This window comes from Monopterus albus, unplaced genomic scaffold (assembly GCF_001952655.1).
Source record: "Monopterus albus unplaced genomic scaffold, M_albus_1.0 scaffold309.1, whole genome shotgun sequence".
NCBI classification, from domain to species: Eukaryota; Metazoa; Chordata; class Actinopteri; order Synbranchiformes; family Synbranchidae; genus Monopterus; species Monopterus albus.
The window spans coordinates 32,128-51,355 of record NW_018128189.1 but is presented as its reverse complement, the minus strand read 5'-3'; the positions used below and the strand labels follow the sequence as shown (position 1 = coordinate 51,355).

The window sequence follows — 19,228 nt, the reverse complement described above, 5'->3', positions numbered from 1 at the left end:
TTTGTGGCCCTGTGATAGGCTGGCGAATTTTTCAGATAATGGATGGACTTTGTATACAGAAAATAAAAAAGATAAACCTTCCACATACCTTACATGAATGGGCTTTTTGTTTCCCAGTTTATAAAAAGTTTGAGGTTTTCTCATGTTACATTGTGCTGTGCTGCTCTGATGAGTTACTGCGAAGCAAGCATACAGTGTGGTTGGTCAGCCAATTACCTAGCGGAACCTTAATAAGCCTACTATTATATTTCATAAAAATGTAATAATTTCCTATAAAATGGTGTTAGAAACCTGGAGCAGGTAAATATGGAAGCCCATTCCCGCCAGTCACTCCGACTTAGCTAAGTCGAAATTCCGACATAGCTAAGTAGAAATAATGACTTAAGTAAATCTAAGTAGAAATTCTAACTTAGCTATGTCAGAATTTCTGCTTAGCTATGTCGGAATTTCGACTTAGCTAAGTCGGAGTAACTGGCGGGAATGGGCTTCCATACGTACTAGCATAATTAAAATGTGGTATTGATTTGATTATTCCTTCACTCGTACACACAGGAAGTGTACGAGCGTGTGCAGAGACTCCAGCAGGCCACACCCTGCATTTGGTGGAAGGCCATCAGCTATCACTACGTGAGGAGGACGAGACAGGTGACAAGATACCGCAACGGAGACGCTTATACAACCACACAGGTGAGGACGGCTCTGATACACACACACTGTTTCTCTTTACGTTAACAGCTACACTGTGCAACCTCGAGTTATTGTTTTGTCAACTTTTATAATACCTGCTGTGCAACTCTTAATTCTTCCTTAAAGTGGGGCTATGTGCAGTAAGAAAGGTCATTTGGCAGCCATGCTTTGTTGATGCTGAAACGTATATTGTGAGGCGTGTTCTTTTTATATTGAAAAGAGAAGACTAATAAGAGGATATATATTTCACAGTGTGAAATTTATTATGCATTAATGTATCAAAATTAGCATGTGCACATGGATCTTGACTGATAAACAGAAAAGACTGTCCTCAACTTAGTGGTATACAATATTTGTATGAAAAGGTACTACTATCTAATTGGTCAAAAACTGTCATCGGTGTGTGAATGGGTGAATGGTGTATGATCTTCTGTAAAGCGCTTTGACCAGTGCAACACACTGTGAGAAAGCGCTATATAAAATACAGTCCATTTACCATGTGCACATGGATCTTGACTGATGAAAGGAAAAGACTGTCCTCAACTTAGTGGTATACAATATTTGTATGAAAAGGTACTACTATCTAATTGGTCAAAAACTGTTGGGGACCCGTTATTGGTCCTTCAGTCCAATCGTCCTCTCTGCTCCAATCATCGTGGACAGCGCCCTAGAAAGGAGAAGAATACCTATACTACTTTAATTCCTACATACACACTCACTTCTTCCTTTGGTTTCAGCTAACTGCTCCATATTACGCATTGCTAATTAAAACTGTTCTGTCTGTGTGTGTGTGGGGGGGTGCATAATGTTCCTACCTTTGAAGCTTTCTCCTCCACTAGCCTCCTGATCTAATCTCTGTTTGACTAACCTTGGAGTCCCAGTGAACTGTAACTCCCCTGGCTCCACTAGCCCAGTGGTGATGATAAATTCACTGTGGACTCTCTTAGCCAGAGCTGTAAATCTAATGAGATTCAGTGATTTAGTGGACAAGATACTATAATGTTGAACAGTGCTTCAGTGACTAACACAGTAAATATTAACCAGTGGTTCAGTGAACACATGGGGTGATATGTAACTATATAAACATAACTGTGACGTATAAGTATGTAAACTTATGTGTGCTATAAAATAAAACCATTCTTAAGTGCATAAAATAAAAATAACCCTAACAATATGAAGGTTCAAATGTCTTCCTGGTAGCTCGTCAGACTTCCCGTCTGTTCCCCTTCTTCTGCTTCCTTTTCCTCTTATGACTCCCTTTCTCTGCACCCTCGTCCCTCAGGTCTACCATGAGCGGGTGAACACTCACGCCTCCAGCTCCGAGTTCGACTACGCCCGTTACGGCGTCAAAGACGTGTCGAAGGAGCTGCTGGACCTGCAGCGGCACCCCGCTGTTCGCCTGCGTTTCACCAAGTGTTTCAGGTTGGGCGCCTTTAAATTCAACTTAAGATGGTTATTTTAGGAGCTAAACAAGTCGTGACTGATTTCTGTGCTCTTTAGCTTCTCCAGCGCACGAGCTGAAGCCGCCTACCTCACGCAGGTAAGATGTGGTAAAATACAGCCCGTATAATATCATTAATGCCGCTGTGCTCTAATGAGGACTTTTGTTTTATGTATAAAATGTGATAAAACGAGTTTTCAGAGCTTATGTGGTTACCTTCACATTTCTAGAAGAACGTTTGCCCTCCGATGTTTACTGTAAATACTAAATACTACTGGAATTGACAAGTAGTTGCCTTTTTTCATAAACTGATTATGGAGAATTCTTACACAGCTAATGTGTCGCATGTTTTCTGTTTGTCCAAGCGAGCGCGCTTCTTCGGGGAGAACGAGGGGCTTGACGACTACATGGAGGCCAGGGAGGGAATGCACCTGAAGAACGTGGATTTCCGTGAACACATCCTGGCGTTCTCAGATCCTGCTCACCAGCCGTGGTTCTCCAGGCACAGGGTGTTCTGGCTGGCCTCGGCTTTCCTCCTGTCATGGCCGCTACGGGTCGTGTCAGAGTATCGCACGGCATATGTGCACTACCATGTGGAGAAGTTGTTCGGGGAGGATGAGGACACTGGCGGAGGTGGAGGAGGGCCGGGTGGAGGTGGAAGAGGGGATGGGGTTGAAGGGGGGACTGAGAATGGAATCCATGCAGGAGGAGTGGGGATCGCAGTTGGTCTAAACGGGACGAGCTACCGAGCCATCTCCCGGGTCAACACGGTGGACATGACGGAATTGGAGTGGCACATCCGCTGTAACCAACAGATGGTGCCGAGCTACTCTGAAGCCCTCCTTATGGACTTGGACACAAGTGGGGGGACGAACCCCACCGCCTCTACACCCATTTCCGGGCCTCCGGGCATCGTTCCCGGCCAGGGGACCAACCCGCCGCCGCCTCTTGCTCTGCCTGTGGTGTTTAACTCGGCTTACCTCCTCCAGAGCTGCCCCCGGTGCCGGAGGACCACGTCCAGTTCTAGTCTTCCCTCCAGGCTGAGGGCCCCGATGGGAACCACTGCCCTCCTGAACGCTACCGTGGCAGGGATCAGGGCAGCAAGGCCAGGAGGTGGGGGTATAGGCGGAAGGCTGGTGCTCAGCCGGAGTGGATTCTCACTAGGGAGACTGGGAGGTGGACGCCAGAACAACCTGTTTCATTCAAGAAGCATGGGGGGAGGGCTGGGAGGAAGTAGGGAAGATGGAGGAGGAAGTGGTGGAGGTGGGGCGGGGGGAGGATTCCTGGGGTTAGGTTCAAGACAGGACAACGAAGAGACAAGAGGAGTTCTAGAAGGAGAAGGGGATGACGATGAGGAAGAGGAGCAGGAGGAGGTGAGGAGAAGGGAAGGTAGGGGAAGAAGAGGCAGGGAGGGGGATGAAGAAGCAGCACAGGACAGTGGAGGGGCAGGCGAGAGGAGGGAGGGTGAGAGGGACCGACCTCCATCCTACCAGGACGCTTTCTTCTTCCCTGTCCTCATCATCCACGGGGAGGAGAGCTGCCATGCTGGAGACGACATGTGAAGGGAAACGCTGCACATTAAAAGTGAGAACGTCTGAGCAGAGACCGAGGGAGACGAAACAAGGAAGAGAAGAAGAGATGAAGGAAAGTGATATGAATGAACAGACTGAGGTCGAAAGAAACAGTATCCCATCCACAGAAATGGACGAAAGGATTCCGAGGTAAGAGGATGGAGCAGAAAAGGAAAAGAACGTAGCGTAGGAGAGAGAGGTTCAGAGGGAGGAGAGCCGTCAGAGATGGCGGCAGCAAGATGAGATGGAGTCGGTGACGATGATTGAAGGCGGGAAAATCCTTGATACACGGGGATTGCGTGTACGAGAGGGCGACAGACTGGTAGTTGGGGAAGAAGTAAAAGTAGCAATACAGGTACAGCAGTCTAGTACAAAAATATTATTATCACAGAGTTCACTATGCAGAATGGCACATTTCACATTAATGGACATCATATTAACAGATAATTATTACTGATGCTTTATTGTGTAGTGGCTCATTAAGGTGGAGCTACTTTTAACTGGCTTATATGCTCAGAGTTTGAATTACTGCTGGATCACCTGTGAATTTTCCACAAATGATCATGATCATACTGTATTTTAGTTACTGGAGAGCAACTAAAGTAATCAAATACATGTAGTGCAGTAAAAAGTACAAAGTTTATAACGTGGTGTCACAATATGAAGTAGCACAAAACTAAAGTACTTGAGTAAATGTATAGTTACTTTCCACCACTGCAGATTGGATAGTCGGGCTGGCTGAAAGCTTAGGAACGTCTGTTTTCAGGAGCAGGAGGACTGACAAGTGTAAAGAATTGCAGCGTGGCGAGCAGGAAGCTGAACCGGCCGAGGGGCGGTGAAGAAGTAGAGGAGGTAACAGAAGGATATTTTGATGGTTTTGTTAAAAGTATAGCTTACTTAAAAATAGACATGGAGAAATGGGCACCTGTTCCTAAGATATTTCAGATGATGGAGGAAACTGACAGTATTAGAAGCACCAAGATGCAGTGAGATGCTGCCTGCTAGATAAAATACAAACGAGCTCGGAGGCAGAGCAGAACATCCAACAGAACTCGAACGCGTCATGGAAAGAGAAGAAACGGTGCAGACCATGACACCAGATAAATCTTCTTTTCCATTTGCCAGATAACGCCAGCAGATTTTTTTTTTAAGTCCCCAAACGGCATTACCAAACGTGAACTCAAGGAGTAAACAAAGATAAACGAGTTGCTGTTACTCTTCTTCAAGGCAGCTCAAATGTTTGTCTTTACTGGTGTATCTGAATATTGTACATGGTGCCTTTTGGTTTATGTAGGTTCTGGATGTTTGTGTGATTAAGACAGGTGATGGGGGCTGCCCTCAGGTCTCATAGTTGTTTACCGTCTGTGAATTTCTGATGTTCTCGACTGTGTACTCACACCTGATAGTAAAACAAAGTTTTCGTTTGACTTGACTTGAAGACTAGTTGGGGTTGAAACATTGGCATTAATAATAAACCTGAGCGCAGTCATGATTTTTGACTAGAATTTAATCAAGAAATCTAAATTTCATTGGTTCTGCGATGAATCTTGGGTCCTTCCGGACTGACAGCGTTTAGTCTGTCTCATCGTGGCCGTCTCACTTCACCATTAGCTTCCCCACCACTCTGAAGCCATTACTGATATGGAGCTGCTGGAAAAACGGGAGCAGTTGCTTCCTCTTTGTCTGAGCTCTCCCTCTTTCCTCATGCCCCTGCTGTTTCATCACTCCTTCCTTCCTCACTCCTCTCCACACACAGTTACAAGCGTGAGGTGTAATTCTGTTGTTTCTTTTTAAAACATAACTACGGCAGATAAGTGCTACATCTTTTTTTTGCAGTTAGCACATCTTGTGGTATAAGGGAAGTGAGAGGGCGCTTTACCAAAATAGATTTCACCGTAGTTATCATTAACCCTCTGTCCTCTTTTCCTCCATCATCCCATTCCTCTTGTGATACACCTCCCTCTGCTACTGGAGAGGCAGGGATCAGATTTCCTCTCGGCCCATTCCACTTTTCTCCTCGAGCTGCAGGTTTCTCCTCCTCAGTCAGATTTTATAAACCTCGTATCTGGATGTTTTTGGCCTCTCGCTATTTATGTCTGCATATTTGGAAAGAAAAGGTGAGGGATAAACAAATTGTGTGTAGAAGTGCAAAAAGATGGCGACAGAAATGGGCTTTTTATGATGCTGATTCAGGCAGAGGTGTGATTTTCCAACACAGAAACAGTCTGTTTGGCTAATTTCCACCAGCTATGCCCGTGTGGTCGCTGGCACAATCAGAAGAACCAGAAAATCTTCCTCCAATAGTAATATATTACAGTACATGTTTAAGCATGAAAAATCAGCTCTTTATGAGCTCAGCTGGTATTCCCATAAATTAAAAAAAAACACAGGAAATGTATTTTTAATTGTTTTGCATTTTTAGTGCAAACAAACGCTGGCGACAGTTAATGATATTAAAATAAAACCCCCAGTACGATCACAGTGGTCAACAGCGAGAGCCTGGGTGTGTCGTGCTGCTTTCTCCTCCTCTTAAAGAATCTTCTGCAAATAAGAAACTGCTCTCTGAAACATCGCCTCATCCTGAGATGTGTAAAAGCAGCTGGCACTGAGATGCATGTAACTGACAGTAGCTGTTGTGAAGGAGCTACTAGCAGCTATGGAACAAATATGGCCACCACTGCAAAATGCAGTGCCAAAAAGCAAAGACCCCTGATTAGCTGGCACAAACAGATAAGGCACAGACAGGAATCCACAGGGATCAACTCCGTCGTACTTGTGATTTGCTACGTTTCCATGAAGATCCAGAGGTAACTGGCAAAGACAGCAGCCGTCGGTGCTTTGATGCATATATTTACAAAGCACACTAAACCTGCTACGGTAGCCAGAAGCAGTTCCAGCAGTTAGATGAACATTTCTTCACACAGTGGTCGGTGTAGCTGTTGGACTGGTCTCCCTCCTCCTCCTCCTCTCTCTGCTCACCTCAGACAAGACGCTGAAAAGTGCACTGACAGAAAGACGTTTGAGTTGAACCCTCTTGACGGATTTTGTGGACGTGGACCAAAAATTATGTTTCACTTATTTTACAAATAATGAACACACAGGCGCACAAATACGTAACGCCACACATCCGACCTGGATTCAGAGGAGACGGCAGGGAATGTCCTCTGTGGAACTTTCTGGAGAGGAAAAAGTGGAGCTCGAGTGCTGACCTGGTTTGGAGTGTGGGATAGACGCTGACACGTTCGCATTCAGGCTCACAGATCTTCGGTAGCTCTGGAGGACGTTGAGCTGGGCACAAGTAAACAAATATAAGAAATAAACAAGGACAAGTGTTTGTTTATGACTGGAGCAGTGGAAACAGAAAAAAGATGGTTTAACAACCACTGAAAGGCAAAAATTGAAAATGTGGTTATTTCATACAGCTATTAATCATTATCTCAGCCTCTTGACTTGTGGAGAAAATTTTCCATTAATGTCCTTTAACAAAAAAGCGCTAGAAAACAATGAACACACTTACAAGACCTTTAATTTTCAGTCACTCGGTTGTTGGATTATAATAATGTGGCTTTGAAAGTTCTGTTTGCTCTGTTTTTGTTCATGTAGCCAGTTTAAAACCACTCGTAGTGAGCTCCAATTGAAATCTTTTACAAGTAACAAAACAAGAAAATGCTGTTTATTTGTTATTGTGTATCATTTGTATACTAGAGTAGAGATTTCAGGTTGTGTTAGTGATGTCTAAAATCTAAATACCTTTGTAAGCTTCAGAGCTTTTTCATGCCTTAGCACATTTTATTTTTGTATGACTTGGCTTCCCAGTGAGCTTCGGCCATGAGCCGTGGGTCCTTTCGTATGGTGCTTGGACACAGTTATACCTGCTTGTAAGTCTAGTTTATTCTAACTAGAAGCATATTTCACTGGATATTTGATTTATTATCTCGGAGTGTGCCAAGAGAACTTTGTTCCCATGATGTCTTACATAAACACACACTCATGCTGGCTTGCATGTTTATTCGCCACAGTAAAGCCATTGTAACAGCTTTTTTAGGCTACAGTGACATTAACCCAGTGCCCATCATGGCCCCCACACATGCAGTCATAACACAAACGCACCGAAAGCATGTCCTGACCTGCTATGTTGCCTTTGTGTCCAACGTCACCATTTATTTGTTTATTTTATTTTTTTGCTCAGGACTTCAGTTAATGCTGCAGTCCCGTGTCTTTTACACATTGAAATCTGTAAACATGCCAAAGCAAAAAAAGAAAAGGCATCACAAAGAATATGGCTGTGTTTACACACAGACATTAGCAGCTGTGGATGCAACTAGTCCACACAAATTAGTGTGCTCTGTGCTGCAGCACCAAACATTTACATGAGGTGTCAGAAGGGACGGGTCTACTCAGGAACAAAAATAACAGCTATCTGTGATTTTCATCAACAAAATGTGTAAATCCTCCCGGAATGTGTCTGTGACATTGTGCCGTGTCTGGGTTTGTCCACTGGGTGGCAGCAAAGCATTGCATATTGTGACAGCAGATGCTGGTGCTGTTGTATTTAGGGGAAACCCAGAGTCAGTCAGACAGGGTGGGAAACAGAGGCTGTCCTGCTCTATGGCTTCTAACCTGAGCATGATGCCAAACCAGGTCATTTGTCTCTGGCACCTGGAACCATCACTGGTCCAGTCTGATGTGACCAAACCTCCCTGATCTTATGATTTTCCTTTACCTGTGACTGAAGGTGTTGTGAAGAGATATTGCCCATATCCCTGCTTCCTGGCTGAGCTTGTATATGTCGCTAAGCTGCTTTCTGAACTTATAACTGTAAGAAATGGGTGCTTCAGTCATGTAAATGGCACCACTGATCTAAAGATAAAGGATGTGTGTTTAGTGACCAAGCCTCCATTTCCATTTTCTGGCTGTGTTGCTCTGTATGACACAAACTGCAAGTAAAACAGAAGTGAGGAAGGACCGTTTTTCATTTCAGTTCAAAAAGACCTTTTCTTGTGCCCACTTTTTTTTTCTTTTGCACAAAATTCTGTGCTGGTTTTCCACCATTTTATCAACACTTACTATTTTGTAAAATGCTCTAGCAATTAGGACCGATGTATTGTTGTTAGTACTGTTTCTCTTGTGGTCATGGGATGAGGCGAGTAGTCATACCAAGTTTGTCAAACACTGTAAAACATGTCTAGAATTGGTTTGACTTGAAGTCACATGAATTCCAGCTGCATTTCTAGTTTTAGTCGTCAGAAACTTTACTTTTGCCTAATGTGGATGCTAGAAACTATCAGGCAACATACAGACAAATGTGACCTCTGATCTCAGGCACTGAAATGCGAACTTGCGCGTCATACTAAGGGCCCGAACACGCCCTACATAAGTACAGGGACACTTCGAGCTACGCTAGATTGAGAGTTTGTCCTGAGAAATCTTGAAGCAATGTAAGCGTGAGTTGCAATTTGTAGCTTTGCCACTAGAGGCGCTATATCACCGAATAACAAGAGAAAGAAGACCCCTTCTGTTGGTGTTGGTGGGCTAGTAGGTCGTCGTATTTATCTGGCGTCGTCCTGAAATACTCCGATTATTCATCCTCATCAGAACGCACTGGTTTCACTAGAGACAAATCCCCCATCCCTTTTTCGTGATCAAGTCAAAGGTCGCACATCCCGTTGTTTTTGCTTTAAATAAATACAGCAGTACACGTTCCTCCACATTTGTGTTCTACTGTTGTCATGGCAACGCTGAGCTTCAACTGCCCGCTGTCGCCCCCTTGTGGACAGAGCTTTATCACCTCCGCTGACCCCTTGGCATTGGACCCAGTGTTGTCACTTGTGTCCGCGCATTTACGCAGAGCGTGTTCGGTTCCTGAGCCTACAGATGTTCGGTGTCTGCTTCAAAGATAATTGTATGGTTTGTCGTCCAGTATTAAAAACAAAGCTGTGACTCAGGCGATCTCTTTACTGTGTCACCTCACTGTTAGTCAAGGGTCATCACCGGACAACAAAGATTTAAAAAGAAACACTCCTGCAAAACCAGAGTCCAAACATTCCGACTTATTTCTCAGTGCAGGAAGGCTGTGCCGGCTCCAACCGCAGGCGAGAGCATGGAGTCCACACACGTTTCAACAGTTTTTCTCGCTAAATATTTAATGCTGCTGGATCATTTGTGAGCTGTCAAACAAATGAGCTGTTACCACAGTGTAGTTGTTAGTGTACATGCAGCCTGTGTGGAGTTGATGCAGTAGTCTCTCATGCAGTGCATTATTTTGATGTGTAAAGCCGAGAATGGGCTTCCTGTTCAAGCAAAATGTCCTGGTATTTAAGCTACTTCACTGATTGTCAGTATCACACCAGAATACAGCTGTCGCCACCGGCCTGTGTATAACCACAGCGGCCAAGATGATAATTATCATGGAAGATACAAATAAAGTAAATCTGCTTGGTATACCAAGGTTTGGTCCTGTGGGATTTCTAATCTAATATCTGAATCAAATATTACAGTAATTTTTTTTTATTATTATTATTTTAGATTTGTTGCTTGTTGAAACAGTTTGTTAATGTTATAAAACATTAGTTTCAGCTGTGGGGGGACCTTTCCACAGTACCTTTGTCTTGATTATGTTTGGACTGATCCTTTAAAGACTTTTCATAGCATGAAACTACCCTGCTAACCAGGCCACAGCTGGAGCAGAGCTTGGAGCGGGTCCACCCACCCAGTGTCTCGTTGGTAAGTAGTTCTTGCATAGTTTTGCCTCTTGGTTGACAGTTGTCATCTGTGGTAAAGACCTTTTTCCCCTCCTCTCCCACCACTTGGTGTTGCAGCCAACACATCCACTGTTGTTTAAAGAGTTCTGTAAATAAAGTTGAAGTGAGGTCAAATTCCAGGTTTTGGTCTTGTGGGATTTCTAACTAAACAATAGCTATACAATTGTAAAGATATTAAAGTATTAGAATTTTTAGCTGTGCAAAATGACCCTAGTGATGTCACCTTGGTCTGGGCCTCACATTTTTCTCATAAATCCTGTTGCAATGTGATAAAAGTCTGACATTTACAAAGCAAAGAGATCATATCAGGCCTCTAAACTGAAACCAGAGAACTTTAATATGTCCTAAAACATGTTTGGGAGTGCGTACTTATCCTAGGAATCCTTTACGTAATTCTAGCTGTAAAATGTGTTTTTGAGTTGCCCCTGTTGACTTAAACTGGTTTCAGGCCACAGCTGGATCAGAAGCCCACACAGCATCTAATCAGTAAGTCGTTCTCACATGTGTGTGTGCTATGTGCTACATGTGGTACTTGTGTCAACATAACTTTTTTCGTTCTTTGTTCCCCAGAAACATGACATGGTGCTGCAGCCGACAGGTCCAGTGAGCAGCTTTTGTAGTAACAGGAGGAAAAACCAAGGTAAACGCCTACATTGAACAACATTCTCAGTTAGACTGTGTGAGAACTGAGCAAACTAGGGTCCAGTGTCTTGGTTTGCCTTAAAAAATAAAAGACATATATCACTACTAATATTAAAATAAACTTTTATGTAAGGTTCAATTTCATACCAGAGTATCTCAACACACTTTACACCAGCAACAAGCAAAACAAACAGCATCAAAAACCCATAAAATACAAAAGTGCAATAATGGAAAATACATAATAAAGTAAGACAAAAAGTAAAATAGCCAAGCTTTTAATTAAAAGTTGAGAACAGATGTTTTTATTTTGGATTTTAAAACCTATGCAGAGCCGGCCTGTCTGATGTCACCAAGGATGTTATTCCAAAGGAAGGTGGAACAATACGAAAAGGCCAAGCTGACTTTTCTGTTTTAACTCCAGGGACAGAGAGGAGCCTTAAATTCCAGACTGATTCAGGCTTTGAGAGATTTGATTTGATTTGATTTATTCTTTCAAGCATGTGAAGACAGTTGATATGACAACACACATGATTTTACACATAATCCAACATCAATTTGCTTATACCTAGTACATGCTTGAATGGAGTAGGAAGAAGTCAGACTTATCCAGTCCTACCCCATGACATCATCTTACCATCATTGGTTTGCAAGCAGTATCTCTACATAGATAATTATCTTCTACACCACACAAGTAATATACTAAAGAATTATAACAGAGTGTTAACATTCGTACATAATTACATTCTTAAATACTTATCTTCTACACCACACAAGTAATATATTAAAGAATTATTACAGAGTATTAACATTCATACACCACACCCACAATGTTCCATCTAATTAATCATTAAGCCTGTTCTTGCATATATCTTGATTGACACATACCTTTGAATTCCACCAGGTAATAAATTGTTCCTGGCTTTATACATAAACACAGCAGTCTTGTATCCCACTAAATCAAAAAAGTTTAACAATTTAGACTGTATGAAAACTCCATTGGTGTGATCCCTATACCCCATCTTATGCACAATTCTTATCGCTCTTTTTTGTAATATATACAATGGTTGATGGGAGCTTTTGTATATATTTCCCCAGTTTTCAACGCCATACTCCAAGTATGGTAAAATCAATGAAGAATACAAAATACGTAGTGCTTTTATGTCCAAGATCACACAGCTGTCGAGAGTTACTGTGAACTGATCAAACTGATATCTGTCGAGCCAGTTCAGTCTCAGTTTTACCTGAATTTAGGAGCAGGAAAGTTTTACGACATCCAGTTTTTCAAAGCAGACAATCAGGCTTCTAATCTAATGATCTGGGAAAGATCATCTGCCTTCACAAGGAAATACAGCTGAGAATCGTTAGCACACTGTGGCAGTGAAAATTAGTTCCATAACTCCTTATGATCTGACCTATAATTGAAATATAGAGGGGAAAAAAGCAGAGGGCCAAGAACAGAGCCCTGGGGTACTCCATGCAGATATCTGATATTTTAATCTGGCGGCCATTTTTAATATCTTCAGTAGGAAGGAGGCTTAAATGCATATTTTGATTTTATTGATAGACCGGCTTTTCTTCCTAAGCTATGTGTAAAAACATTTTTGATTCTTTCCAGGTTCTTTATACACAAACTGAAAATGTGCAGCAAAACAAGTCAAAATGCAAATTATTAAAACAAAGCAACAAAATGAAATTCATCCACAGAGTTAACTTTTCCATGTGACATGTCAGAATGCCTCCTGTGAAATGTGGCTCTAACAGCAGCACCGTAGTTTTCCTGCTCTCTGTAGAAACAGCAGCGGTATCACCAAACTGCTGGGCAGAGTGAACCAGAAGTCAGAATACGTTAATATGCACGCATCATAATCGTTCAGAGTCCTTGATAAGATCAGTAACGTGGCAACCAGGTATCCTACAAACCAGAATGACAGCGCTCCTGTTATGGCCATCATGGCATAAAAGGCCCTTTGCTTTGATTGGTCAACCCTCCCTGTTTCCCCGCCCCCTTGTCCTGGCCCTGGACGAATCAGAGCACGGAGAACAGAGATGCTGCAGAAAGAGACGACAATTAGGGAAGAAACCATGAAGACAAGGAATGTAACCATCCGTGACACAGGATCTTGCTTGATCACTGAAAACCACCCGAAACTAAACACCCAGACACACCCAATGACAATATTTCTAATTCTGACCACGCGCACTGTCTTCATGCCCAGGTAGGTGATGGGATGGACGACAGCCAGGTAGCGGTCCACAGCGGTCAGGCAGTGAAATAATATCTGCCCTCTTTGAAATATTTGGTAAGTAGCTGTCCCTACATCCCTCAGCTCTGGGAGATTAGCTTAAGGACTGATGCAGAAGAGCACATTCCCCAGAAGAACAACCATCTGCATGGTGACCACGTGGTAGGTGATGGCGTCAGAGTGGTTCGTCATGGCACTTTGGTGCTGACGCCGCCATCGCCGGTAACCCACATAGAGGACAAGGAAGCACGGAGGCAGGAGGACGAGTTTGGTCATGATGGGGGCAGCAGTGATGACAGCGATGTCTCTGATGGGGCACGCAGAATCGAGAGAGGAGTTGGAGGAGGAAGAGGAGTTTGTTGACATTTCTGTGGAGGCCTGAGGAGCAGAGAAAGATGATGAGGATGATGAAATTCTCATCTTGAATGAGAATAAGCTAATGTACTATATACTTGTAATGGGAAGTACTTTACATCCTGTTTGTTTTATCTGATTCCGCAAAGGAACTGAAGTTGAATAAAAAAAAAAAGTACAATATTTACCTCTGAAATGTAGTAAAGTAGCACAAAATGAAAATACCCAAGTATAGAGACCTCAAAATTGTACACAAGTACAGTACTTGAGTACATGTACTTAGTTGCTTTCCACCACTGTGTAATGTAGTCCAAGTGTTGCAGAGGGGGATTTACTTCTTTACTTATCAAATGCATGTGGTGCAATAAAAAGTACAAAGTTTGTCTCTGAGATGTATTGGAGTCCAAGTATAAACATGGAAGTAATTGAAGCACAAATGCCTCAAAATTTAACTTAAGCACAGTACTTGTAGATGGAAAACTACAGTCAAGGAAAATGAACTAAAACAATACAGTTTGGAAAACGTGGTCGTGTCATCGCAGTGTGGTTCGTACTGTATGTTCAATCAGTGTTAGTATTTTTGCATCAGTATGTGCAGTGATACCAGCAGACGACAAAAAAAAACAAAGGTCACCTTTATTAAGTAATAGTAACTTTTAGGCTGTTGTCAGTTGAAATCTAACTGATAAGTAAGTCTACATGTAATGTCACAAGTGGTGAAAATGCACTAACCTGTCCTAGTTTTTGTTCCTCGTCCGTCTCTTCACTGCCTCTGGACTGTTGTGCACAGATCCACATGGATACGCTTAGTTTTTTGCATGTTGCAAACCCAGAAGGGTCACTGTTTGTTTTTTGATCCCATGTTCTTTAAAGAAGGCAAATTTCATGCATGACAGCGGCATCAACAGGAAGTCAGGGCTCATATCAGCGGTGAGATTTGACATCAGCAAGTTTAGAAAATACATAAAAATGTGATTGTGACTCTGTAATTTTGGCCCCAAATTCCATGTAGGGGCTTATTAATCATTGATGTTTTTATATAGATATATTGCAAAGTTTGGACACTTTAAACATTTTGGTTCTTATTGATCATCAATATGATCTGTACAAACTCACAACAGGAAGTCCAAACATCCAGCCAGAGTCTTAACAAGTTATATTGAAAGACGAGAAGAACCAGGGGCTGGTCTGGTCCTCACAGTGCCCTGATCTCAACACATGAAGACAGAAAACCTTGAGACGGCCTGAGCTCGCTGAGAGGTGGGTGTTTTTATCAGGAGTTGTACTGACAGATTTCCACTAGCATGAATAGTGTCACTGGTTTAACAGGATTCAAATGACCTGTAACCAAACTGGTTCCCATTCAAATCAATCTGCCCTGCAGCCCAGCACACCTGTGGTGTGTGTGTGTGTATGATCTACTTCTGTCTTTGTGAGGACCTCAGGGTTCTTGTAGTTTGATGTGATGATTTGATTTTTTTTTGTTATAAAGTTTTAAATTAGTATCCGATGCTTTAATTTCTGTGCTTTTCTTAGATGCTTGTGAGGCTCTTTGGTGCAACGAATTGTCTTTAAATGTGCTGTAGAATTAGATTTGGTCTGGTCGAGGGGATTTTTAGAGCTGACTTAGGGTAAAGACTTGGTGTTAAGGCTGAGGTTGGATTCAGGATTAAATTTTTAAAAACACTAAAGGTTGTATTAAAGGCCTGTCGGGGGGCCCTTGCTCCCTCGTGGCTGCTGAGGTCAGTGGTTTCACAAAGTTTGTTTAAAATGTATTTGTATTTGATTTGCTGGACACAGGTGGCGGTCCCTGTCTGCGTTAATCAGCACAGCGATGGCATAAAGGAATGCAGGATGTCAGAGACACGAATGTTCTTGATGCAGAGATGTGATGTGCAGCCCTCAGGCCCTGTGCATGTGTTCATATGTACACGGGTTGTTACGTTTCATCTTTCATACCAGCTTTGAATTGTCATATATTGTTATATTTCAATTTGATCTCTCACTGTTTACTTATCAGACGGCCAGTTTGTCACTGTCACGTTGTTTATTTATGCAAATAAAACATTAGAATTTGACTTTACCTTGGTGGGGGCAGAGCGAGGCTGCAGTGAACAGTGAGTAGGAGTCACAGTGTGGGGACGCAGAGGGAGGAAGCTCAGAAACGGATCCTGAGAAGGTTTGTCTTCTGATTAATTTTTAATGTCATCATCTTTAAGATCCAGACTAAAGTGGACGACTGAAATACCCAGAAAACAAAGCTGATTTTACTGTTTGGACATTTGTACAGCTTAAACTCTTGTTTACCCACAGACTGTCTTCAGAAACCTGGAAAGAGACCCGCTGTAGGTTTTACAAAGATTTTACTGTTCCTTTTAAAATCTGTTTTCTAACAAGTTCCCCAGTTTTATGGCAGTGCAAAAGTAAATCACTGGCCTTTAATACCACAGTTTGTTTGGCTATAGGTTGGTTGTTTACAGTGAATGTTGGTGTTCACCTGGAGCCCTTTTGATTGCCGCCACCTCCTGAGGGAAACCTCTGGCTCTGTACCAGCTGGTCTCTGACTGCGTCTGTTTGCTGCTCAGCAGGTCGTGCACAGCGGCTTCTAGAGGGTTAATCTCTGAGAGCAGCTGCCAGCTCTGCCTGCAAACGATGATTAGAGCTGCATAAAAAGAGTTTACAGAACGTTTATTGCTGCTGTTGGTGAACTTTTAAAATAATCCATGTGCATTAGGCAGTGCAGTGCATTGGCCATTAGGATGAACCTCCTTTAAACTCAACCAGTCATGTTTGTATTTGTACAGTTCACAACACAAACTTGACAGAGAAACTTTGGGTCTGTGTAGTGTGCGCCCTAAAAGTATTTCACTAGGATCAGAAACGCAACAGAGGAGGGAGATGTCGTTTAACTCCCATGTCTCTTTTCTTTTTTAACAGAGGAGGGAGATGTCGTTTAACTCAAATGTCTCTTTTTTTTTTTCCTCCTGCAGACATGTCAGTAAACTCTTCAGCCACCAGTGACTCCTCCGTCATGTTTGCACTGAAATGCTACCTTTTCAGCCCCGGTTCCTTGATCTTCACCTTGTTCTCCATCACCAGCAGCCTCCTCCTCCTCCCTCTCTACATCATGGTCCTCTACCACGGTGTCCAGCGGTGGCGTCACCAGCGCTCCTCCACCACAGCAGCACAGACCAGTCACTCCGACGTCTTCACCTACCACATGGTCGCCATCCAGGTGATTCATGTCTTTGCGACCATCCTCTGCTGCTGTGGTATCTACGGGAAGAATTTGGAAATGATGATGATATGGTTATATCATTTCTGCTTCACCTGGTATGAAGAGACGTTTTTCCAGCTTCTGACCTGTGTGGAGCCCTACTTGGCTGTCGTTCATCCCATCATCTACTTGAGCCTAAAGACAGAGAGAGGGGTCAGGATGAGAAACGTCGGTATTGCCTGCATTTGGGTGCTTTGCCTTGGCTGCGCAAGTTTGGTGGCATTTGAAGAAGTCCCCTTAAAGGTTGATTTGACCCTCTTGATTTCCTCTGTAATTGTCATCTCTTTCTGCTGCCTCTCTGTTCTTCGTGTCCTGATTCGTCCAGGCCCAGGGGAACAGGCCAGGAACAGGGATAGGGTTGACCAATCAAAGCAGAGGGCGTTCTACACCATCGTGGTCATCCTGGGGGTCCTGATGCTGAGGTGTACTTGGAATCTGGTTTGGTCTGTGCTGTATGAGTTAAATCCAGGAGGTCATAAATGTATGCCGGTGCTGTGTCAGACCTGGGTTAGTCTCCCCAGTAATCTGGTGTTACCACTGCTGTTTCTGCACAGAGCAGGAAAGTTAGCCTGTTGTAGCAACAACATCAAGTGAGAATCACGTTTAAGTTAGATTTGCATAAATGAAATCAAGTCAGATATAATAAACATATGTACAGTGAACATTCATGTTTCAGTGAATTGGCCTTTATCGGTTATCATTCCCACAATTACTCTTAATTAGTTCAGTCTGCACATACTAGTAGGCCAGAAGGCTCTTATCACTGATACATGTTACATTTATGCAGACCTGAATATGATCCTCCTGTTCTGAAACATCCAGCGGACGTCTCCAGTCTGCAGCAGCAGGTTCCTCGCCTTCACCTTCAGGACAAGACTCTGGTTCATGTACCTCTCTATACTGCTGTTTCCACCAGCAGCCGTTCTCAGGGATTAATTGTGGGAGGAGCAGTCTTGTTCTTGATTGTCTCTCAAATACTATATTCTGTTTGGATTTAGATAGCTGGAATTTGATTCTCCAGATATGTATGTGTGGTGTTTGTTCCTATGGTTTCTGTTGCTGCTGGAACACAGGAATTTCCTCATTGCGATCAATAAAGTCTACCTACCTACCTATTAAGGTAAAGGTTGAGTCAGAGGACCTGAATTATTTATTACAGCCTGTTTTGATTGGCCGGGGGTGAGCATGAGTTATCGCCTCTAGCCAATCAAAGTACTCATGAATAATGTAAATGTAATGTTAATGACTTTATAACCAGCTGCTAGAGGTCAGAGGAGAATCTGGGCTCTTTGTGAAGGTGGATTTAGAGAAATCTAAACTTTGAATGAATAAAATATCACAGACGTTTCTACAATACTGTCAATATTTATAAAAGTGGGTCAAACAAGGCGTTAATATCAGATCTTTAACTTGTCAACGCCCTAAAATTCAAACAGGTACGATTATTACAACAATAGTGTGATTGTGTAAAGGACCATGTTTCACCAATGTGCAAGCACAGGTGTGATTACAGTAACACAACCCTACAGAAGCACTGGCAGAGTGCACAGTTCATGGCTCCATTAGATTTACATACTCACCAGACTTTGTCAACGCATCATTTGAATTCTGTCCACTGCTCATAATAATGGGCCGATTAAAATAAGCTCTGGTTAGATTGATATGTTGCTGGAAAATGTGAGGATTACTAGTGTTGCACATCTTAAGTAAAAGTAGCAACACCACAGTGTACATATACTTTGTTACAAGTAAAAGTCCTGAGTTCAAAATCTTAAGTAAAAGTACAAAAGTATTGGCATCAAAACATATTTAAAGTACTGAAAGTACTCATGGAGAATGGCACATTTCACATTAGTGTATATCATATTATTGGAGGTACAGTTACTGATGTACTATTGTCTACATCACATTTAATTTTGCAGCTGGTAAAAGGGGGGGATTGTGAATTTTCCACTGGGGATCAATAAAGTCTTATGATTATACTGTAATTTCTGTATTAATCTGATTCTGAAAAGTAACTAAAGTTATAAAAGCTGATGTAGTGGAGTGAAAAGTACAATATTTGCCTTTAAAATGAAAATACTCAGTGTAGTTACCTCAAAATTGTACTTAAGCACGGTACGTGAGTGAAAATACTTAGTTACTTCTGTATAATTATAGTCCAAGTCTCACTGAGGAGGATTTACTTGCATGTTTTGATTTGCTGCCTGCGATCACAGCCCGTGTGTCCACATGAGTAACATTGTTAAAAA

The 19,228-nt window shown here is 42.6% G+C and overlaps 1 protein-coding gene across 6 annotated transcripts in view; it reads left to right on the top strand.

Annotated features, from left to right (window-relative positions):
- Positions 1 to 18,009, top strand: part of LOC109973883 (transmembrane protein 151A) — a 30,145-nt gene extending 12,136 nt beyond the window's left edge. For 2 of the 6 annotated variants that reach the window (XM_020623753.1, XM_020623752.1), the window contains 4 exons: positions 553 to 687; positions 1,970 to 2,109; positions 2,188 to 2,227; positions 2,494 to 8,980. In XM_020623753.1, the coding sequence (XP_020479409.1) occupies positions 553 to 687; positions 1,970 to 2,109; positions 2,188 to 2,227; positions 2,494 to 3,690 (1,512 nt within the window). In that variant the 3' untranslated portion in view covers positions 3,691 to 8,980. Of the gene's footprint in view, positions 1 to 552; positions 688 to 1,969; positions 2,110 to 2,187; positions 2,228 to 2,493; positions 8,981 to 10,336; positions 10,423 to 10,908; positions 10,947 to 11,030; positions 11,101 to 13,318; positions 13,419 to 14,820; positions 14,960 to 16,689 lie in introns of those variants that run through there. The other 4 variants (XR_002276889.1, XR_002276888.1, XR_002276890.1 and 1 more) reach the window with 4 other exon arrangements.
- The last annotated feature ends 1,219 nt before the right edge of the window (positions 18,010 to 19,228 follow it).